The 24,516-nt window shown below is 42.8% G+C and overlaps 2 protein-coding genes across 3 annotated transcripts in view; one reads left to right on the top strand and one right to left on the bottom strand.

Moving 5' to 3' along the window:
• Window positions 1–9,136, bottom strand: part of LOC140193610 (katanin p60 ATPase-containing subunit A1-like) — a 37,325-nt gene extending 28,189 nt beyond the window's left edge. Inside the window, exons 1-3 of the mRNA XM_072250771.1 lie at window positions 9,011–9,136; window positions 4,592–4,765; window positions 1,808–1,965 (exon numbers count right to left, since the gene is read on the bottom strand). Coding sequence (XP_072106872.1) covers window positions 1,808–1,965; window positions 4,592–4,759 — 326 coding nt within the window. The 5' untranslated portion in view covers window positions 4,760–4,765; window positions 9,011–9,136. The remainder of the gene's footprint in view (window positions 1–1,807; window positions 1,966–4,591; window positions 4,766–9,010) is intronic.
• An 81-nt stretch (window positions 9,137–9,217) lies between these two features.
• ppil4 (peptidylprolyl isomerase (cyclophilin)-like 4) overlaps window positions 9,218–24,516 on the top strand; it is a 70,676-nt gene continuing 55,377 nt past the window's right edge. Inside the window, exons 1-4 of one of the 2 annotated variants that reach the window (XM_072250762.1) lie at window positions 9,238–9,312; window positions 17,106–17,161; window positions 18,131–18,198; window positions 23,959–24,023. In XM_072250762.1, coding sequence (XP_072106863.1) covers window positions 17,116–17,161; window positions 18,131–18,198; window positions 23,959–24,023 — 179 coding nt within the window. In that variant the 5' untranslated portion in view covers window positions 9,238–9,312; window positions 17,106–17,115. Of the gene's footprint in view, window positions 9,313–17,105; window positions 17,162–18,130; window positions 18,199–23,958; window positions 24,024–24,516 lie in introns of both variants that reach the window. The other variant, XM_072250761.1, reaches the window with a different exon arrangement.

The following is a 24,516-nucleotide window of genomic DNA, read 5'->3' as shown; positions in this document are numbered from 1 at the left end:
GAAGAGATTTACCAGAATGGTGCCTGGATTAGAGAGCATGTGCTATAACAAGAGGTTGGACAAACCTGGGGTCGTTTACTCTGGAGCAGCAGAGACTGAGGGGAGACTTGGTAGAAGTTTGTAAGATTATGAGAGGCACAGATACAGTAGACAGACAATATCTTTTTCCAAGGGTTGAAATTTCTAATACTAGAGGGCATGCATTTAAGGTGAGAGGGGGTAATTTCAAAGGAGATGTGAGGGCAAGTGTTTTTTTTTTTAAATACAGAGTGGTGGGTGCCTGGAATGTGCTGCCAGTGGTGATGTTAGAGGTGGAAACATTACAGACTTTTAAGAAATGTTTAGATAAACGTATGCATGACAGGAATATGGAAGGAAATGGACATTGTGTAGGCAGAAGCGATTAATTTAGTTAACCACTTGCTTACTAACTTAATTGGTTTGACACAACATTGTGAGCCAAAGGGCCCGTTCTTGAGCTGTACTGTTCTATATTCTAAATACTTTTGCGCTCCTTAAATGTTGAAAAGTTATGCAATGCACAGTTTTGTGAGATAGTTTTGCTAAGATCAAGCCTACGGCAGACCCATTAACTACGATCCTAGCTTGCATGCCATCATAATGCAAATGCAAGGTGGAGATTAATTTGAAATTGCTCCACTGTCTCCTCTGCCTGATGAAGTCAAAGGCTTTAATAAAGTTGAAAAAAGTCCAAGTGCAGTCATTGGTGTTGCTACATGCATTTGAAATGGAGTCAGTGTGCAGTGAAGATCACATGTGTGCCTGTATGTGCTCTTCAATGTGCACCAAGGATACAATCCACACTGATTCCTGAAGTAGCAGTGAAAGAGGACTTTGGAGGTGATTTTCCCAATGACTGATAGCAGGGTGACAGGTATCAGTCAGATTTGTCTCTTCTAGTACCGCTTTTGACACTGGCCACTCCAGAATCACAAAACTAGACCAGAAGCAAGTCACTCTTGAGGAAAAAGAGGAAGATTATAAACTTCCACCAGAAGTTGTACATTCTAGTGGAATATGCTGATGGGATATTATTTGCTGAATCTTGTTACCAGGTATTGTGTCTGGTTGTTATGTAATCTAGCAGCAGAGTTCATTCCTGGAAGCCTTTCATTTACAAGTGACTGGCCAGAGCTATAACCTTCAGAAGGTACTTTTCACTCAACACTGATTTTTAATTGTAAATAAAGTTCGAAGTTGCCATCCCTGGTAGGTACTTAGGGAAGTTCTGACCAACATTCTTAATATATAATGTCCAGCTAACGTTGTTTGTTGTTTCTTTCCATACCTTGTGGTGCATTGGGTGGCAACCTTGCTGTTTCTTTAGCATTTGCCTGTTTTTTTATATAACAAGGCTGAGTTGCTAGCTTGAGGTGCCAGCCGGATTCGAATCCAGAGCCACTTGCCTCAAAGTTCGGTGCAGCTGCCACTATACCACCAGCAGGCTAGCTGACATTTATTCTAGGATTTTTTTTTACCTAAAGTCTTAACTTCACTTATCCACACACAAAAACTGGATCTTAGTTTCTTTCCTTCCCTGTTCCCAAATCTGGTACTACTTTACTTTAAAGCAAACAATTATTATTTCATTGCATAGTTTGCAGGCCTTAAAATATTTCTTCTGTAGATTTCAGCCCAAAAAATGCAGATGCTGGGAATCTAAAGTAAAAAACCCAGAAAATACTGTAAAGAGTCAGCAAGTTAAGCAGCATCTGTGGAAAGAGAAACAGTCGAAGTTTCAGGATGAAAACTCTTGTTCAGAAAAATCTAAGGTAAAGTTACTTACTTGCGCTCTACTGGCACAGGCAATGACCAGACTTCCAAATCATTTGCTGGCCCTTCATGCCGCATAGCTTGCAAAGGAGAACTGTTATGTTTAAATCCATCCAATGTTGCCACAATCTCTTTGACATGCTGACATTCTTCACTTATCTCTTGCCATATCTACGAAAAAATAAAAAGGTGGCAGTTATGGAGCTTGAATTGACATTAAAAACCTACAGGCGAATCATCATATTTATCAATTGCAAAACACTTGATACGATGTTGTAATTTGAATGTTCAATCACCGAATATTAAATGGTTAGGAACATCCTGAGGCCTGTGACAAAACACAGGGCAAAGTCAAGATTTTACACATACAAAAGGAGGTAGAGATACAGAATTTATGTTGATGGAACCAGAATACACAACATCACTTTACCTTCCTCATCGCCATTAACTTTTAGATATAAGGGATTTAAGAAATATGGTGTTAATGCAAGAAAGGTGAGCTGTGGTAAAAAAAAATTATCTATAATTTTATGGAATAATGGAGCAGAGGCCAAATGGCCAACTCCTGCTTCTATTTCTTATGTTAACTTCCATGCTGTAACAAAAATTGTATAACACTAGACAGCGGGGTGACCCGTTGGGCCACCCTTTGACAGAAGGGTAGTGCAGTCTGATGTGACCAGAATGAACATTAAATTTTCCTGAATGCTATTGGTATCACTTTGCCTTGGAAACTGAAGTAGAAAACCTCAGTTTATTAAAGAAGAACGACATGTAGCAAAGCAAATATAGCTCCTCCTCGTTTAATGAAGGACACTTTTGATGGCATAATTTCTGCTTTATCTGCCACCCTTGTGCCTCTTGTTGTCATTCTGGAGACGTGCAACCCTTTCACCTCCCGTCTCTTCATCTCTTCTGCTGTTTGTTGTTTGTCTCTGATCCTGGAGACGTGCATGCCTCTCCTCCTCTGTCTCTTCTTCTCTCATCTTTTTTTGTCCTGACTCTTTGATCCTAGAGTTGTGCGGCCCTGGCCTCATCCGATTCTTGTTCTCGCCCACTCCTTGCCGCTTCTCGACGACGTTTGGTGTCATCTCTTGACCATAATGTCCCCCTTCCCTCTCCACGCAGCATAATTAGGCTGACTTTTTTTTTACCCTAATGCTGGATAGAAGATACGAAGCAGTAACACCAAAGGATGCTGATTATTCTTGATGATGTGGCTGGCGCTCACCTAAATGGATGTGATATAGTCACCACCGTCCTCTGACTGCAGCAAAGGGTTTTATGGGTGTCTCGAACTATGTGGCTACAATAAGATTTAATTATCTGTTATTGATGGGTGGCAGATATATCTGTACCAATCCTGCACATGCTGATGGTGATTAGCAGAATGTGACCCCTTGAAATAGAGCTGCCCTGCCCTTTTGATCTGGTAGGTGTCCCTACTGAGGCTGGCTATGCGCATGCGTCGGGCTGTCACATCCTGATTTCCATGATGGTGGACCGGCTCTCGGGTTAAAAGAGAGCCTGTTGATTTTTGCAAATGAGCAATTTTACACAAATATATAACCCTGAACTTCGCCTGCATTCTGTAAGTTAGCGCATTTTAATTCGGTTTAGCCAAAAAAAAAGTGCTGCTGTAATGCACCATTTGCGCTAATTGGAGGTCACAAACAGACAGACAGAGCATGAGAGTTGTAGTGGTATATAGATTACAAACATGAGGACAACTGCATTTTGAAGACAATCCTACTAAATGTAACAGACCAAGTAATTGAGTTAACAATTTCAGAACCTTCGTTCTGTTTTTCTATCAATTCTTCAATTTGTTCATTTTGTGTCCCTAATTGTTATCTTGACTTTAGTCTGTATCTAATCACAGACATTCCTATGTTCTCGCCATTCTTCCCCTCTCTGCAACTTAAAATACACTTTATAGTTCTGATGAAGGTTCTTTAACCTGAAGCATCCACTGATGCTGCTACACCTGCTGAATGATTCCAGTATTTTGATTCTGTTTTGGAATTTTTGTTCCAGTTGCAATAAATGTGAAGTTTTATTTTCCTGATTTTTAGCTAATCTATGAAATTCATTGCCACACATGGCTGTGGAGACCAAGTCATTGAGTATATTTAAAACAGAGGTTGATAGATTCTCCGTTAGTAAGGCTGTCAAAGGTACAGGGAGAAGGCAAGAGAATTGGCTTCCTCTGTCTCAATGTGGCTTGTAATATTCCTTGTACATTTGGTCAAATATCCTAGAATGCTTCATGGGAATATTACAGTCACTGTTTACTATATATGTAACTTGAAATCCATACACACCTAATGAAGTTTCATTACAACTTCAGTTGTGGTTAGTTTGAAGAACCAATTACGTTAAGTTGCCTTTGTCTGCATTAAGCAACACACAACTGTTATCTGATCAATGACAGGCTTTATTTACAGACGTGCCCTGGCAATTGTCATTACTAATTAGTGCTTGTCATATCTATAGAAGACTAATGATCCATGACATTCCTGTAGAATACAGCAGAAATAAACTCAAGCCTTTAGATCTCTCATTAACGTTTATTGCAAACTACGCCTCTCTCTCTTAGCTCCCTAATAATATTAAACTTTCTAAGCAATCTTAAACATTCATCTGTCATGCAACAGGTCATACATTACTCCTGTAAAATGATAATAGCTTCCAAATGGGATACATGCAATACATGGAAACAATTTGAACTGTTAGTTACATATACTATAGTGTACTAGCAATCCAACAGTGATAAAGCCATGAAAAAAGTTTTTACCTGATTCCATTTCTGTTTGTATGTAGGATCTCTGACAGAGGATAAATATTTCTGAATCTGTTCAATCACACCTTGATAGTAGACCAATGAAGAATCATAATTCCCCAATAAGGCAAATTCTCTGCCCAACTTCACGTTTTCACTGATTTCAAGAAGACTCATTTTCATTGCAGTCTAAAAGATATATAACAAACTTTTAAACCAGCAGGAAGCGCAACTTTTGAAAATACAGAATATAGACAAGCATATTGAATATTTTCCCTTGCAAAACCTTCACTAGGCTTTAAATCCAGTAAGAAGATTATTTTTTCCAGTCGTCTATTTTTTTTGGATCTGATCTTAATCAACATCACACTCCAAGATCATCCATGCCAGGACCACTAAGCTCAAAAATAGTTACTTCCCCAAGCTGTCAGGGTGACCAGCACCTCCACCCATTAACCCACCCCACCACTACACATACATCACCAAACATCACTTTACATACATACAATCAGTCTATGTATTGAACTGTTACTTCTACATCGTGTTTTGTAGAATTGCTTTTATATTTATTGTACTTTTTATTGTGTTCTTCATGCTTATTTTTTATGCTGCATCAAATATGGAGTAATCACTTTGTTCTCCTTTGTGTGTACTGAAGAATGACAATAAATAATCTTAAATCTTGAACTAGACCGGTAAACTACAACTATTAGAATTCCCAAGCAATCTCCTTTTGATGCTCTTGGTTTCTCAACACTACTTGTGGAGCTTTATAACCCAGCAATTTTCAAATTTACTTAAGTGAAATGTAGCAAAGTTTTGAAATCTCATTTTGACATCTCATATTATACAAGTTATCCTTTAACAATTGTTTCCTTTTTAATTTTCTACTGTTGTTTTATTCTAATTATTTTCCCCTTGTACATGAAATATTATAATTGTATTTTTTCTCTGGTTTCTTTCCAATGTTTCCTTCATTAACATGATTAAATATATTTTTTACCCATTTAAATTGGTAAATTGTTTAAAAAAATCCAGTGGGCAATTCAGGATAAACTGGTTTAAAGAAAGTAGTACAAAATTTAGAAACAAATGGGACCATAATGTTCTGCTGCGCAGGCACAATTAAACACATTAGCTGAATGTGTATGTACAGAACCAACCTGAAAGGCTTCAACTAATTCAAAAGGGAAGAATCAGATTGAAGGAGGTCAAATAATTTGTTGGGAGAATTTTACAAGCAGAGACTAATTAGACTCCTGAAAGTTGCCTACCAAAAGGCATCAAGCACTTAATTCTTGCTATAATCCTTAAAATATGTACAGGAAAACTTTGCTGGACAGCAACCCAATTATACAGAAATCCCGATAGTTCAACGTCAGAGTCATCAAGTGCAGTTTCTTGCACTCCCTTTCCCACACCAAGATCCTAGCTTCCATGCTCCATTTCACACACTGGGGTCCCAATTCCCACACTCCATTTCACTCAGCAGGGTCTCCAGTTTCCACTCTCCCTGTCACAGTCTGAGACCCCAGTTCCTGCTCCCCCTTTCATGTGCTGGTAGCTCCTGTTTCCAAACTCTCTTTCACGTACTGGAGCCACAGTTCTCTTAAGATGCCCTTGTTATTTCCCATGACTCTTTGAAATTTACTAGGGTTTTGATTCCTGTGCTTCCTTTATATTTAGTACATAGACCAGAAAATTTACTATTCCACTTTGTAACATTAAACAAGTAACTTAGAAGTATTTTGAAGTATTAATATGGAATAAGATCCAAGTCTTGAAGATTTGCTAGTCTAGCACCATCAAAGCCCTGTACATGCTGGATTAACGGTGTTTTACTGTCTGAAGGTCATGCTGGGCTTTGAAAATCCATGTTCTGAAAAGAGCCTATCATCTCAAAATCAAGAAAAACAAAACAGCTGGTCAATGACTTCAGTCAACTAAACAAGAGTTGGTTATTGACTTCAGGAAGGTGGGGGGAGGGAAGAGAGAAGGAAAAGATGAGGCACAGTACACATGCTCCTGCTTACATCAATATTGCTGAGGTTGAGAATAGCAAATAAATAGAATAGAAAGCTGCAAGTGTGATAACAGAGGGAACATCTGTGATGGGCTGCAGACCCACCTTGGTAAAGTTACAGTAATGTTAAAACCCGGCAGGTGGAGACAAAAAAGAAAACAAGTTGAAACAAAGATTTATTGATAAAAAAAATGTGGTCACCTGAAATTTGTTAATTGCATTATTAAATCTTGTGAACCTCACAAGATTGCAGTTAGCACAATGCTTTACAGTACCAACAATTCATAGGTTCAATTCCTGCCGCTGCCTGTAAGGAGTTTGTTTGTACATCCTCTGTGACTGCGTGGGTTTCCTTCAGGTGCTCCAGTTTCCTATCACAGTCCAGGGATGTACTGGTTGGTAGGCTAATTGGTTACTGTATTGTAAATTGTCCAGTGATTAGGCTAGGGTTTAATCGGGAGTTGCTGGGCGACGAGGCTCCAAGAGCCGGAAGGGCCTCCTAAGCACTGCATCCCAATAAATAAATACCCACGCAGAAGATGAGGCACTGGTCCCTAAATTTATGCGCATGGTGTTTCTTTCTATGGTGGACGTGATCTTATTGGCTCTCCACATGGCCTTGGATCACCTGGACAATACAAATACCTACGTCAGGGTACTGTTTATTGACTATAGCTTAGTGTCTAACACCATCATTTCTACAGTCAGATCTAATTGAAAAGCTATAGAACCTCAGCCTCTGTGCCTCCCTCTGCAACTGGATCTTCCAACTTCCTAACCAGAGTACCACAATCTGTGTGGATCGGAAATAGCATCTCCACCTTGCTGACATTCAACACTGGTGCAACTCAGGGATGTGTGCTTTGCCCACTAGTCTACTCTCTCTACACCCATGACTGTATGGCTAGGCATAGCTCAAATACCATCTATAAATATGCTGATGATATAACCATTGCTGATGGTGATGAAAGGGTGTACAGGAGCGAGATATACCAGCTAGTTGTGTGGCATTGCAGCAATAACCTTGCACTCAACGTTAGTAAGACCAAAGTGCTGACTGTGGACTTAGGGAAGGGTAAGGTGAGGAAACATGAACTTCTCATAGATGTGGAGAGTGAGAGCAATTTCTAGTTCCTAGGTGTTAGTGCCTCTGAAGACCTAATCTGGTCCCAACATATTGATGTAACTATAAAGAAGGTAAGACAGCCACTATATATTTCAGGAGTTTGAAGAGGTTTGTATGTCTCCTAAAACACTCACAATTTTCTACATTTGTACCATGGGGAGCATTCTAACTGGCTGCATCACCATCTACTGCACAGGATCGAAGTAAGCTGCAGAGAGTTGCAAAATTAGTCAGCTCCATCATGGGTACTAGCCACCATAGTATCAAAACGTCTTCAAAGAGTGGTGTCTCAAAAAGACCATGTCCATCATTAAGGACCCCCAGCACACAAGACATGCCCTCTTCTCATTGTTACCATCAGGACGGAGGTACAGAAGCCTGAAGGCACACACTAAACAATTCAGGAACAGCTTCTTCCCCTGTCATCTGATTTCTGAATGGACATTGAACTCACTACTTTTTAAAATTTGTTTTTGCACTAATTTACTTTAGTTATTACATATTTACGGTAAGTCAGTTTTTTCCCCCTATATTATCACGTATTGCATTGTACTGCTGCCGGAAAGTTAACACATTTCACGACGTGATTCTGTCAGCTGGCACATTCCAAGCAGCGGGGTACAAGTTAAGGGATGTGCTGAAGTCCGATGAAGCCAGTACCAAAGCTTTGTGGGGTAGCTCTGCAGTCTAAGGTTCTGCTGCCACTACAGAGTGAAGGGCTAAGCCCTACTTAAAAGCCTCTTCAACATTTCACGTTCTTATAGAACAAGGAAGCCACGAGTCCCATCGTGCCTTGTATTTTAAATGTTGTAACACTACCAATGCAAAGACCCTTGCGGAGTCTATACACGAAGAATGTAACTCTGAATGACACTACATTCACTTTTTTTAAACATTTTACGATGAAAATTTATTTTTGAAATTTAAGAAATGCTATGCGGACGTGTATTCCCAGTATTTTCTGTTTTTATATCAGATTTCTGATACATTTTTTGGTTAAATTGAACTTCAACCACCGTGTTCTATGAATTTAAAAAAATGTCACTACAGAATACATTAATATGCAGCGAGACAGGTTATTTGACGAGATTCCGCTTAGCCCTCTAATGAAATGCAGCAGAGAGTTGTAATGAAACACAGCGTAGTTTCGCAAAGTCGCCAATGGCAGTTGGGTGACTTTGTCCAGGCCTAAACCGGGGGGAGGCAAACAAGCAATATCGCTTGTTCGTAGCGAAACAGTGAAGCAAAAGGACCCGAACTAGGTCCCACATAATAGCTTGAGTACCTATCACGACGCTGGAGAATTCAGGACACCCGTCAACGGTTTTTATCTCGCTATGGCTTCCCCTGGTCAGCAGAAAGTTTCTTACTCCCCGCAGTCAAACACTCAACGGGAGCGCGCCCCTAGGCGCGCACAAGAAACACGTCCCCGAGGCCCGCGCATTCTCATTCGAGGTCAGGTGATGTCACGTGACATAATGCACCTGGCGGCCATTTTGCATCGGGCTGACGACAAAATGGCAGTGCTACTAGAAACGACGCTCGGTGATCTTGTGGTTGATTTGTACACGGAGGAGCGGCCTCGGGGTTAGTACAATCGATAGAAGGAGCTGCAAGTCCTTTTCAATATCGTAGGCGATTAAGTATATTTACAAAGATTCTAATCGCAAAGATGCGAAGTAGCGGAATTTTTCTCAGATGTCTATTAAGGAATAGTTTGCATTTCTTTTGCGATTCTGCGTGAACCCTGGGCAATGCAGAAGGGACCAGCCAGCGAAATAGTTAAAGTGTGGCTACTGTTGTAACAAAGCGACATAACATCAATCTATTTACAAATAATGAGATATTGTGAATAATAAGACCAGACAATCATTGGTTACTTATTGCTATTTATTTATATTTGCATTTGCACAGTTGGTTGTTCATTGATCTGTTTACAGTTACTGTTCTATAGACTTGCCAAGTATGCCCGCAGGAAAAAGAATCTCAGTGTTGTATATGGTGACATGCATGTACTCTGATAATAAATTTTACGTGGAACTTTTACTTGAGGAGGTAAATGTTGATCAGGTTATTGAAGACAGAAATTCAGTATGTTCTACAAATTTGAAAATTAATATTCAGCAGGTCAGGCAGCATTCTGAGGATTGAAATAATTAAGGTCACTGAATTCTGATGTCCATCTGAAACAAGTCTTTGACTTGCCTAATCTATACAAGGTACTTATAGCACTTAATATTTATTTCAGATTTCTGGCATTTGTGGCATTTTATTTGAAAAGACGTTTAGCATGCTGGCCTTCATCTGTCCGTGCATTGAGATTAGGAAGAGGGACATAACAGTGCGGTTATATACGAGTTGTAGGTGAGGTTGCATTTGGAGTATTGTGTACAGTTCTGCTCCCCTGTTATAGGAAGACATTTGTCAAGTTGGAGAAGGTGCATAAGGCATATACAAGAATACTGCTGGACTGGAGGGCCTGAGTTCTTGGGGGAGGTTGGCCATGTTGCTGGATCTTTATTCCCTGGATCGCAAGAGAATGATCGCTTCACAGAAGTTTATAAAATCATGAGGGATGGTCGTAGTCTATCCTGAATGACTGGGGAGTCCAAAACTAGAGGGCACAAATAGAGGAGATATTTTAAAGAGACCTGAGATGTGATTTATTTACATTGAAGGTAGTGAGTATCTGAAATGAGCTGCCAGATGAAGTGGTGGAGGTGGGTACAATTGCAAATTTTAAGAGGGACTTGGATAGGTAGGGCAGGGGCTTGGAGAGTCATGGGCCAAATGTGGGTAACTAGCACAAAGGAAGCCATAGTTGACCTAAAGGTCTGTTCAGAATCAGGTTTATTATCACAGATGTGTCTCATGAAATTTGTTAACTTAGCAGCAGCAGTTCAATGCCATACATAACATAGAAGAGAAAAACAAATGAATAAATCAATTATACTGTACCTATATTGAATAGATTAAAAATTGTGCAAAAACAGAAAAAAATATATTTTAAAAAGTGAAGTAGTGTTTAAGGGTTCAGTGTCCATTTAGGAATCAGATGGCAGAGGGGAAGAAGCTGTTACTGAATTTCTGAATATATGCCTTCAGGCTTCTGTACTTCCTACCTGATGGTAACAGTGAGAAAGGGGCATGCCCTGGGTGCTGGAGGTCCTTAATAATGGGCATTGCCTTTCTGAGACACAGATCCTTGAAGGTGGCCTAGGTACTTTGTAGAGTAGTACCCAAGATGGATCTGACTAAATTTACAACACTCTGCAGCTTCTTTTGGTCCTGTGCAATAACACTCCCATAGTAGACAGTGATGCAGTCTGTCAGAATGCTCTCCACGGTACATCTATAGAAGTTTTAAAGTGTTCTTGTTGACATGCCAAATCTCTTCAAACTCCTAATGAAGTATAGTTGCTGTCCTGCTGCCTTTATAACTGCATCAATATATTGGGACCAGGTTAGATCCTCAGAAATCTTGACACCCTGGAACTTGAAGCTGCTCACTCTCTCCACTTCTGATCCCTCTATGAGGATTGGTATGTGTTCCTTCGTCTTACCCTTCCTGAAGTCCACAATCAGCTCTTTCGTCTTACTAACATTGAGTGCTAGGTTGTTGCTACGGCACCACTCCACTAGTTGACATATCTCACTCCTGTACGCCCTCTCGTCACCACCTGAGATTCTACCAACAATGGTTGTATCGTCAGCAAATTTATAGATGGTATTTGAGCTATGCCTAGCCACACAGTCATGGGTATAGAGAGAGTAGAGCACTGGGCTAAGCACACACCCCTGAGGTGCACCAGTGTTGATTGTCAGCGAGGAGGAGACGTTATCATCAATCCACACAGATTGTGGTCTTCTGGTTAGGAAGTCGAGGATCCAATCGCAGAGGGAGTACAGAGCCCTGGTTCTGCAACTTCTCAATCAGGATTGTGGGAATGATGGTATTAAATGCTGAGCTATAGTCGATGAACAACATCCTGATGTAGGTGTTTGTGTTGTCCAGGTGGTCTGAAGATGCGTGGAAAGCCATTGAGATTGCATCTGCCATTGACCTATTGTGGTGTTAGGCAAATTGCAATGGGTCCAAGTCCTTGCTGAGGCAAGAGTTCAGTCTAGTCATGACCAACCTCTCAAAGCATTTCATCACTGTTGATGTGAGTGCTACCGGGCGATAGTCATTAAGGCAGCCCACATTATTCTCCTTAGGCACTGGTATAATTGTTGCCTTTTCGAAGCAAATGGGACCATCTGCCCCTTATAGTGAGAGATTGAAAATGTCCTTAAATACTCCCGCCAGTTGGTTGGCACAGGTTTTCTGAGGCTTACCAGGTACTCCATCGGGACCTTCTGCCTTGCGAGGGTTCACTCTCTAAAAGCAGACTAACATCGGCTTCTGAGACAGAGATCACGGTGTCATCAGGTGCAGCAGGGATCTTCACAGCTGTGGTTATATTCTCCCCTTTAAAGCGGGCATAGAAGGTATTGTGTTCATCTGGTCGTGAAACATCGTTGCCATTCATGCTAACAACAGGAATTCTGCAGATGCTGGAAATTCAAGCAACACACATCACTGCTGATGCATTGGAAGCACCCGACCACAGCAGACTGAGTCCGTCCAAAAACTTCGAGCCTCCGACCAGCCCCTCCGATACAGCCTCCCGAGTGGGCAAGTTGTTGGAGAAGATCCTGAGAGGCAGGACTTATGAGTATTTGAAGAGACATAATCTGATTAGGGATGGTCAGCATGGCAGGTCATGCTTTACGAGCCTAATTGAATTCTTTGAGGAGGTAACAAAACACATTGAAGGTAGCGCAGTGAATGTAGTGTATATGGCTTTCAGTATGGCATTCGATAAGGTTCCCCATGCAAGGCTTATTCAGAAAGTAATGAGGCATGGGATGCAAGGAGTCCTTACTTTGTGGATCCAGAATTGGCTTGCCCACAGAAGGCAAAGGGTGGTTGTAGATGGTTCATGTTCTGCGAGGAGGATGGCAGCCAGTGGTGTTCGCAGGGATCTGTTCTGGGACTCCTCCTCTTTCTGATTTTTGTAAATGACCTGGATGAGGAAGTAGAAGGGTGGGTTAGTAAGTTTGCTGATGACACGAAAGTTGGAGGTGTTGTGGGTAGTCTGGAGAGTTGTCAGAGGTTACAGCAGGACATTGATAGGATGCAGAACTGGGCTGAGAACGGGCAGATGGAGTTCAAACCAGAAACGTGAGGTGCTTCATTTCGGTAGGTCAAATTTGAAGACAGAATATAATGTTAATGGTAAGACTCTTAGCAGCTTGGAGGATCAGCGAGATCTTTTGGTTCATGTCCACAGGTCACTCAGAGCTGCTGCGCAGGTTGACAGTGTTGTTAAGAAGGCAAATGGTGTGATGGGCTTCATCAACCGTGGGATTGATTCAAGAGCTGTGAGGTAATAAAGCTATATAAGACTTTAGATAGATCCTACTTGGAGTATTGTGTTCAGTTCTGGTCACCTCACTACAGGAAGGATGCTCATACTATAGAGAAAGTGCAGAGAAGATTTACAAGGATGTTAACATGAGGAATTCTGCAGATGCTGGAAATTCAAGCATCACACATCAAAGTTGTTGGTGAATGCAGCAGGCCAGGCAGCATCTCTAGGAAGAGGTACAGTCGACGTTTCGGGCCGAGACCCTTCGTCAGGACTACCTTCAGTTCAGCATCAACCTCAACATCAGCAAGACGAAGGAATTGGTTGTTGACTTCAGAAGGAGTAGCGGGCCACATGACCCCATTTACATTGGTGGTGTGCAAGTGGAACAGGTCAAAAGCTTTAAGTTCCTCGGGGTCAATATCACAAATGACCTGACTTGGTCCAACCAAGCAGAGTCCACTGCCAAGAAGGCCCACTTCCTGAGAAAGTTAAAGAAATTTGGCCTGTCCCCTAAAACCCTCACTAATTTTTATAGATGCACTGTAGAAGGCATTCTTCTAGGGTGCGTCACAACCTGGTATGGAAGTTGTCCTGTCCAAGACCGGAAGAAGCTGCTGAAGATCGTGAACGCAACGCAGCGCAGCACATCACACAAACCAATCTTCTGTCCTTGGACTCACTTTACACTGCACGCTGTCGGAGCAGTGCTGCCAGGATAATCAAGGACATGACCCACCCAGCCAACATACTTCTCGTCCCTCTTTCTTCCGGGAGAAGGCTCAGGAGCTTGAAGACTCGTACGGCCAGATTTGGGAACAGCTTCTTTCCAACTGTGCTAAGACTGCTGAAGTGTTCCTGACCCGGATCTGGGCCGTACTCTCCAAATATCCGGACCTGCCTCTTGGTTTTTTTGCACTACCTTACTTTCCCTTCTCTATTTTCTATTTATGATTTATAATTTAAATTTGTAATATTTGTAGTATCCATTTGTACTACAGGGAGCGTGAAGCGCAGAATCAAATATCACTGTGATGATTGTATGCTCTAGTATCAATTGTTTGGTGACAATAAAGTATGAAGTATTTGGATAGACATGGACTGATTGAGGATAGTCAGCGTGGCTTCGTGTTTGGTAGGTCATACCTAACCAAATTTAGAGTTTTTTGAGGAAGTTACCAGGAAAATAGATGAAGGCAAGGGAGTGGACGTTGTCTACATGGAGTTTAGTAAGGCATTTGACAACTTCCTGCATGGGAGGCTAGTCAAGAAGGTTCAGTCACTCGGCATTCAGGATGAGGTGGTAATTGGATTAGACATTGGCTTTGTGGGAGAAGCCAAAGAGTAGAGGGTTGCCTCTCTAACTGGAGGCCTATGATTAGAGGTGAGTCCTTTGTTGTTTGTCATCTATATCATTATCACCAGATTATTGTGGTTAACTAGATCAGCAAATTTGCAGATGACACCAAGATTGGGGGTGTAGTGGACAGCGCGGAAGGCTGTCATAGCTTGCAGAGGGATCTGCATCAGCTGGAAAAATGGGATGGAATTTAATGCAGACAAGTGTGAGGTTTTGCACTTTGGTAGACCCAACCAGAGTAGAAACACAGTGAATGGTAGGGCACTGAGGAGTGTGGTAGAACAAAGTGATCTGGGAATACGGATATATAATTTGTTGAAAAGTGTGAAAGGTAGATGGGGTCATAAAGCTTTTAGCACATTGGCCTTCATAAGTCAAAGTATTGAGTACAGGAGACGGGATGTTATGTTGAAGTTGCATAATTTGTTGGTGAGGCCTAATTTGGAGTATTGTGAAGTTTTGGTCACCTACCTGCAGAAAATATGTAAACAAGGTTGAAAGAGTGCAGAGAAAAGTTACAAGGATGTTGCTGGGTCTGGAAGACTTGAGTTATAAGGAAGGATTGAATAGGTTGGGACTGTATTCTTTAGAATGGAGAAGATTAAGAGGAGATTTGATAGAGGTATACAAAATTATAAAGGGTATAGATAAGGGTAAATGTAAGCAGGTTTTTCCACTGACGTTGGATGGGACTGCAACCTCAGGTCATGGGTTAAGGGTGAAAGGTGAGAAGTTTAAAGGGAACACGAGGGGAAAGTTCTTCACATAGAGGCTCATGAGAGTGTGGAATGAGCTGCCAGAACAAGTGGTGCATGTAAATTGGACTTGAACCATAGAAAACATAGAAACAGGCCTTCTAGGCTGTGCCGAACTATGTTCTGCCTAGTCCCACTGACCTGCACACGTACCATATCCCTCCATACACCTCTCATCCATGTATCTGTCCAATTTATTCTTAAGTGTTAAAAAAGAACCCGCACTTACTACCTCGTCTGGCAGCTCATTCCATACTCCCACCACACTCTGTGTGAAGAAGCCCCCCCCCTAATGTTCCCTTTAAACCTTTCCCCCCCTCACCCTTAACCCATGTCCTCTGGTTTTTTTCTTCCCTTGCCTCAGTAGAAAAAGCCTGCTTGCATTCACTCTATCCCCATCATAATTTTATATACCTCTTATCAAATCTCCCCTCATTCTTCTACGCTCCAGGGAATAAAGTCCTAACCTATTCAACCTTTCTCTGTAACTGAGTTCCTCAAGTCCCGCAACATCCTTGTAAACCTTCTCTGCACTCTTTCAACCTTATTAATATCCTTCCTGTAATTTGGTGACCAAAACTGAACACAATACTCCAGATTCGGCTTCACCAATGCCTTATACAACCTCATCATAACATTCCAGCTCTTATACTCAATACTTTGATTAATAAAGGCCAATGTACCAAAAGCTCTCTTTACGACCCTGTCTACCTGTGACACCACTTTTAGGGAATTTTGTATCTGTATTCCCAGGTCCCTCTGTTCTACTGCACTCCTCAGTGCCTTACCATTTACCCTGTATGTTCTACCTTGGTTTGTCCTTCCGAAGTGCAATACCTCACACTTGTCAGTATTAAACTCCATCTGCCATTTTTCAGCCCATTTTTCCAGCTGGTCCAAGTCCCTCTGCAGGCTCTGAAAACCTTCCTCACTGTCCACTACACCTCTAATCTTTGTATCATCAGCAAATGACAAATGACAATGGACCCAGCACTGGTCCCTGTGGCACACCACTAGTCACAGGCCTCCACTCTGAGAAGCAATTCTCTACTACCACTCTTTGGCTTCTTTCATTGAGCCAATGTCTAATCCAATTTACCACCTCTCCATGTATACCTAGCGACTGAATTTTCCTAACTAACCTCCCATGCGGGACCTTGTCAAAGGCCTTACTGAAGTCCATGTAGACAACATCCACTGTCTTCCCTTCATCCACTTTCCTGGTAACCTCCTCGAAAAACTCCAACAGATTGGTCAAATATGACCTACCACGCACAAAGCCATGTTGACTCTCCCTAATAAGTCCCTGTCTATCCAAATGCTTGTAGATTCTGTCTCTTAGTACTCCCTCCAATAACTTACCCACCATCAAATTTACCAGCCTATAATTTCCTGGATTACTTTTCGATCCTTTTTTAAACAACGGAACAACATGAGCCACTCTCCAATCCTCTGGCACCTCACCCATAGAAACCAACATTTTAAATATATCTGCCTGAACGTTTAAGAACTTTAGATAGGTACATGGATAGTAGAGATATGGAGGGCTATGGTACCAGTGCAGGTCAATGGGAGTAAGCAGTTTAAATGGTTTCAGCATGGACTAGATGGGCCGAAAGTCCTGTTTCTGTACTGTACTTTGACTCCATGAATGTGGAGGACATACCATTGGGCTCAAGGACAGCTTCTAACCTGCTGTTATAAGAATACTGAATGGTTGTCTTTTATGATAAGATGAGCAATTGACCTTACAGTCTACCTTGTTATGGCCTTGTACCTTATTGTCTGCCAGCACTGCACTTTCTTTCAACATTTTGTATTGCTTCTCACTTATACTTCCTTGATGTACAGATGTGATGAAATGATCCATAAGAATGGCATACAAAACAGTGTTACACTGCACCTAGGTATGTATGACAATAATAAGCCAATTTGCCAGAGTTATCAATTTATTGAATGGTGAGTGGAAAATGAATCAGGAGTATTTTTGGGCTCTGTGGAAGAGAGCAAGGGCCAATGACAGAAAGTTAGGAAAAGAAATGGATTTGGTTGAGGCCACTGTCAGCTTCAATAGAACATAATCCTTCACCGAGGGGGAAAAGCTGCATCAAAGTATTATAATGGAAGATCTGATCAGACAGATGGGATGTGGAAACTGGGAGATGAGCCAGGAGATTAAGTGGAACGGAGTCCTTACAAAGTTCAAATCAAATTTATTACTTAAGTACGCATATGTTATCACACACAAGCCTGAGATTTGTTTTCTTGTGGGCAGTCACAGGAAATCCAAGAATTATAATAAAATCTGAAAGACCATATCCAACAGGACAGACAAACAACCAGTGTACAAAAGGCAAACTGTGCAAGTACAAAAGAAAAAAATATAAATAAATACGCAATAAATATTGAGAACATGAAGGGTCCTTGAAAGTGAGTCCATAGGCTGTGGGAGCAATTCAGTGATGAGACGAGTGAAGTTATCCTCACTGGTTCAAGAGATTGATTGTTGAGGAGTAATAACCATTCCTGAACCTGGTGGTGTGGATCATGAGGCTTATGTACCTTCTTCCTGATGACTGCAATGAGAAGAGAACATGGCTTGTGTGACGGGGGTACTTGATGATGGATGTTGCTATCCAAGGACAGTGCTGCATGTTGATGTACTCAATGGTGGGAAATCCTATTTTTTTGGAGGATTTTCCATTTAAGTAGGTGCTTCATAAAATTTCGAAGGGAGCGGGAAAACTTGATAACCCAGCAAGCATGGCTAAAAGAACAGTGACAGTTACAGTAAAATAAATTCTGGTTACATATCAATAATTGGTTAGAAAGGAAATATGCAGTTGAATTTTACATTTCTTTTTCTTTATTTACAGCCTGTTTGAATTTTCTGAAGCTTTGTAAAATCAAGTATTATAACTACTGTCTCATCCACAATGTTCAGGTAAGTTTCCAGTTTGTCTAAACCTTGTGTATTTTCCCAGAAATATAAAAAGCTAAGGAAAAATAATTTCGGAAACTGTTTGATTTAGGGCTATGTAACCTTCTGAGGATACCAGGTATTCACATTTTATTGACTCTGCCTCCCATCGCTTTTCCCGTCAAGCTCTGAAGGTGACCCTTACTGCCATGAGGAAGTACTTGGCGTCCCTATCCCAGACCCTTCCACATCTCCAGGACACTTTCTTCGCCGTTTGTAATGGACCTGCCTGTTATTTCATCCTCCATTGGATCCATGTGTGCAATCGCCATTTCTTTGACTTGGTCATGTTAGGCGAGGATCGCAAGATCTTACATCTGCAGACCCCAGAGCCTGCTGGCTCCGACGCTAGCAGGCATGAACTTCAGATTGCGGCCCCCGCCATCAATTTCAACGGCTCCAGCAACCCAGGGCATATTCAAAACCCGGACTCCAGCACCATCAATGCGGGCTCCAACGACCATGGACACCTTCAAAGCAATTGCGCAGCCTCCATCTGCGACTCCAGCCTTGAACTCCAGGCCGGGTGTTCACGTAATGCTATTGTGACTCCTGTCTCCCCATCCCCCACCATCACTCTGCAATCCTGTCTCCCTCACATCCCATCATCTACTCCTGGGCCCTCAGAGGCTCCTTCTTCCTCTCACCCCAACCCTCCCCTCTCCACTGACACTACCAGCCTCCCTCCCCCCTCTGATCCCAGCTCTCATCCGTGCCAGGTCTTTACCATCCCTTCTGACCTTCAGCTCTCTGAGGCAGAGCGCTGTGTCCTCAGTAAGGGCCTTACCTTTTTCGCACCTCGGCTCCGTCCGCCAAGACAGACAGGATCTCCCAGTAGCCACCCACTTCAACTCTGCTTCCCACTCCCATTCAGATATGTTCATACATGGCCTCCTGTACTGCCATGATGAGGCTAAACTCAGGTTGGAGGAGCAACACTTCATATACCGTCTAGGTAGTCTCCAGCCCCTTGATATGAACATAGAATTCTCCAACTTCCGGTAATTCCCTTCCCCTATCCCTATGTCACTCTGCCCCCTCCCCCAGCTGCCTACCTCCTCCCTCTTGGTTCTGCCTCCTTCTACTACCCATTGTGTTTTCCCCTATTCTTTCTTCACCTTTCCTGCCTATCACCTCCCTGCCTCCTTTCCCCCACCCCTTTATCTTTCCCCTTACTGGTTTTTCTCCTGGAACCTACCAGCCTTCTTCTTTCCACCCTCCCCCACCTTCTTTATAGGGCCTCTGCCCCCTCCCCCTACAGTCCTGACGAAGGGTTCCGGCCCGAAACGTTGACCGATCTTTTCCACTGATGCTGCCCGACCTGCTGAGTTCCTCCAGCTTGTTGTGAGTGTTACCTTTTTCTCCATTCGCCCACACCTCAGCGAGTTCTGTGTGTGTCATGATGCCGAACTTGTCTTCCGCTGGCTTTGTTTTCGAGCCTACTTGTTTGGCAAGGACTCTCCCACCCCCACCGATGACCCCCTTCTCCCATCTTCAACCCTCCTCCTCTTCATGGACACCCCGCTCTGGTCTTCTGCCTGCTCTGGATCTCTTTATTGCTAACTGCCGACGGGACATCAACCGTCTCGACTTCACCACACCTTGTTCCAATTCCAACCTCACTCCTTCCGAACGCTGTGCTCTCCACCCCCTCCACACTAATCCTAACCTTACTATAAATCCCGCCGATAAGTGGGGTGCTGTTGTAGTCTGGTGTACTGACCTCTACCTTGCCGAGGCACAGTGACAACTCGCGGATACCTCTTATTTACCCCTCGATCATGACCCCACTAAGAAGCACCAGGCCATTGTCCCCCACACCATCACCAACTTTATCAGCTCAGGGGTTCTCCCATCCACTACTACCAACCTTATAGTTCCCACACCCCGGAATTCCCGTTTCTACCTCCTACCCAAGATCCACAAACCTGCTTGTCCAGGTAGACCCATTGTCTCTGCTTGCTCCTGCCCCACCAAACTCATTTCTGCATACCTCGACCTGTTTCTCCCCTCGCCCCCCATTCAATCCCTTCCTACCTATGTTCGTGACACTTCTCAGGCTCTGAATTTTTTCAGTGATTTTAAGTTCCCTGGCCCGCACTGCTTTATTTTCACCATGGATGTCCAGTCCCTATATACCTCTGTCCTCCACCAGGAAGGTCTCAAAGCTGTCCACTTCTTTTTGGATTCCAGACTAAACCAGTTCCCCTCTACCACCACTCTCCTCCATCTAGCAGAATTAGTCCTTACCCTTAATAATTTCTCCTTTGACTCCTCCCACTTCCTCCAAACTAAAGCTGTAGCCATGGGCACTCGTATGGGTCCCAGCTATGCCTGCCTTTTTGTTGGCTTTGTGGAACAATCCATGTTCCAAGCCTATTTGTCCCCCACTTTTCCTTTGCTACATCGACGACTGCATTGGTGCTGCTTCCTGCACGCATGCTGAGCTCGTTGACTTAGTTAACTTTGCCTCCAACTTTCACCCTGCCCTCAAGTTTACCTGGTCCATTTCCGACACCTCCCTCCCCCTTCTTGATCTTTCTGTCTCTATCTCTGGAAACAGCTTATCTACTGATGTCTACTATAAGCCTACGGACTCTCACAGCTACCTGGACTATTCCTGTTCCCACCCTGTCTCTTGCAAAAATGCCATCCCCTTCTCGCAATTCCCCCGTCTCTGCCGCATCTGCTTTTCATTCCAGGATGAAGGAGGTGTCCTCCTTTTTTAAAGAAAGGGGCTTCCCTTCCTCCACCATCAACTCTGCTCGCAAATGCGTCTCTCCCATTTCACGTACATTTGCTCTCACCCCATCCTCCTGCCACCCCACTAGGAATAGGGTTCCCCTTGTCCTCACCTACCACCCCACCAGCCTCCGGGTCCAACATATAATTCTCCGTAACTTCCGGCACCTCCAACGGGATCCCACCACTAAGTACATCTTTCCCTCCCCCCCCCCCCCCCACTTTCCACAGGGATCGCTCCCTATGCGACTCCCTTGTCCATTCGTCCCCCCATCTCTTCCCACTGATCTTCCTCCCAGCACTTATCCTTGTAAGCAGAATAAGTCCTACACCTGCCCTTACACTTCCTCCCTCACCACCATTCAGGGCCCCAGACAGTCCTCCAGGTGAGGCGACACTTCACCTGTGAGTCGGCTGGTGTGATAAACTGCGTCCGGTGCTCCCGGTGTGGCCTTCTATATATTGGTGAGACCGGATGCAGGCTGGGAGACTGTTTCCCTGAACACCTACGCCCTGTCCACCACAGAAAGCAGGATCTCCCAATGGCCACACATTTTAATTCCACGTCCCATTCCCATTCTGATATATCTATCCACAGCCTCCTCTACTGTCAAGATGAAGCCGCACTCAGGTTGGAGGAACAACACCATATATTCCGTCTGGGCAGCCTCCAACTTGATAGCATGAACATCGACTTCTCTAACTTCCGTTAATGCCCCTCCTCCCCTTTGTATCCCATCCCTTATTTATTTATTATTATTTTTTTCCTGTTTTTTTTTTCTCTTTTTTTTCTCCCTGTGTCCCTCTCACTATAACTCCTTGTCTGCTGTCCATCCTTTGGGCTCCCCTCCTCCTTTCTTTCTCCCTAGGCCTTCCATCCCATGATCCTCTCCCTTCACCAGCCTTGTATCCCTTTTGCCAATCAACTTTCCAGCTCTTAGCTCCATCCCTCCCCCTCCTGTCTTCTGCTAACATTTTGGATCTCCCCCTTCCTCTCCCACTTTCAAATCTCTTACTATCTCTTCTTTCAGTTAGTCCTGACGAAGGGTCTCAGCCCAAAACATAGACTGTACCTCTTCCTATAGATGCTGCCTGGCCTGCTGCGTTCACCAGCATTTTTTGTGTGTGTTGCTTGAATTTCCAGCATCTGCAGATTTCCTCGTGTTTGCCTATGTAACAGATGCTGTGTAACATTTAAGAGCGTAGAGTCCAGACAGTACATCATCAGATTCCAATGATGAGTGTGAAATTAGTGATGCTTTTGTGAATAACACTGTTCATTAAAGCAGTATTATCGGTCCTTTTAAACAATATGCAGCATTCAGTACACCCAGTGGTTATTCTCATCCCAAGGGTGAAGTTGTGGTGATGCTGAAATTTTGAAAAATGTGGGAGCATAAGAATGACAGCTGTTGATTGCTTTATAACTCTAGAGTCAATTTGGTCCTCCTTCCCCAGGTAATGATTCTCACTGTTTTTATGCTTGGTTTTAAACCAAGTCATTTTGTGTGTAACATAGAACATAGAAATTTACAGCACATTACAGGCCCTTTGGCCCACAGTGTTGTGCCCACCATGTAACCTACTCTGGAATCTGCTTAGGATTTCCCTAGTGCATAGCTTTCTATTTTTCTAAGCTCCATGTACCTATCTAAGAGGCTCTTAAAAGACCCTCTTGTATCCGATTCTACGTACCCACCACTCTCTCTGTGAAAAACTTATGCCTGACATCCTCTTGGTACCTATTTCCAAGCACCTTAAAACCATGCCCCCTTGTGTTAGCCATTTCAGCCCTGGGGAAAAGCCTCTGGCTTTCCACATGATCAATGCCCACGATCAAGTGTGTACTTGAATGTAACTAGCACACATCTGGCTTAGCCATCCACTATGAATCTAGTTGGGTCACATCAAGTTAAAAAGATAGAGAGATTAGCTTTTGTTTATCCCATGTACATCAAAACATACAGTGAAATGCATTGTATGCATCAAATTAAATGAGTGAGGTTGTTTTGGGCAGCCTGCAAGTTTTGTCATGTTTCCAGTGCTAATATAGCATGCCTACAGCTTACTAACACTAATTGTACATCTTTGGAATGTGTGGAGAAAACTGGATCACCTAGAGGAGCCCCACACGGTCACAGAGAGAACGTACAAACTCCTTAAAGACAGCAGTGGGAATTCAACTCCGATCGGTGATTGGTGGTGCTGTAAAGTGATGCGTTAACTGCTGCACTGCCATGCCACTCCATTTCCTCCATTCACTGCCTGCTACTCTTAGGCTCCAGAAAAAGATGACAGCAGATGTTTTCTATAGCGGGGGAGTTCTTTGTCTGGAGGACACAGCCTCAGAATAGAGGGACGTTCATTTAGAGATGAGGAGGAATTTCTTTAGCTACATGGTGCTGAATCTGTGGAATTCATTGCCACAGACAGCTGTGGAGGCAAAGTTATTGGGTATATTTAAAGCAGAGGATGATAGGTTCTTGATTAGAGCATCAAAGGTTGGGGGGGAGAAGGCAGGAAATGGGATTGAGGGGAATAATTATGATGGAATGGCAGAGCAGATTCGATAAGCTGAATGGCCTAATTTTGCTCCTATGTCTTATGGTTTTGTGGTCTAAATGAATTTTTCTTCTATCAAATACTGACTTAAAGCCCTCTGCTTTGTACAATCCCCTTTCCCTCACCCTTCCTCACTTGTACTGAGTTCATATGCATTTATTGTAAGCACTACCAATATCTGTTCAACTGCCTTTGCATCTTGGAACAAAGCAAAATATGCAAAGGAACTGAACTCAAAGAAATTGAAGATAATACAAAGTTTGGCAAGACTGATAGAAATTCAAAATTCAATTTTGAGCATAAAAGCATGAATTGATATTCCAGCTCAATTTTTATCAGAAATTGACTCCGAAATATTTACCTTAACATGAATATTTGATTTCCTTATCATTTAATCTAATTTAGTGTGTTTTGTAACAGAGAGGCTTCATTGTACAAACCGGTGACCCAACTGGAAGTGGTCGTGGAGGCGAATCTATCTTTTGGTATGTCCCTTTTAAGTATTTTAAATGAGAATGAGTTACATTATTATTGTTTTGTGTGACATTAAATTTGCTGTGAGCAGCAATACAGTGCAGAGATATAAAATTACTGTAAATAATATTGCTAAGAAGAGTAATGACATAGTGTTCATGGATCATTCAGAAACCTGATGAACCAGGGTAAGATTCTGTTACTGAATCATTGAGTGTGGCTTTTCAAGCTCATGGTCTTCCTCACTGACGAGGAGAGGGCATGTCCCAGATGGTGAGGGTCCCAAATGATGAAGCTGCTTTCTTGAGGCACCCCCTCTTGAATATGTGGAGGAGAGGGTTGGACCAGTGATTTTTTTTTTCATTTTTGTTGTTTACAGATATAGTCCAGGACAGGCCCTTCTGGCCCAAAATGCAACATTACCCAGTAACCCATTTATTTAACCGTAGCCTAATCACAGGGCAATTTACAATGACTTACTAACCTTTGGAAAGCGGGAAGAAA

The sequence above is a fragment of the Mobula birostris genome, chromosome 2 (genome assembly GCF_030028105.1).
Source record: "Mobula birostris isolate sMobBir1 chromosome 2, sMobBir1.hap1, whole genome shotgun sequence".
NCBI classification, from domain to species: Eukaryota; Metazoa; Chordata; class Chondrichthyes; order Myliobatiformes; family Myliobatidae; genus Mobula; species Mobula birostris.
Note: the sequence above shows the minus strand (reverse complement) of the source record. Positions and strands in the feature narration are given on the sequence as shown.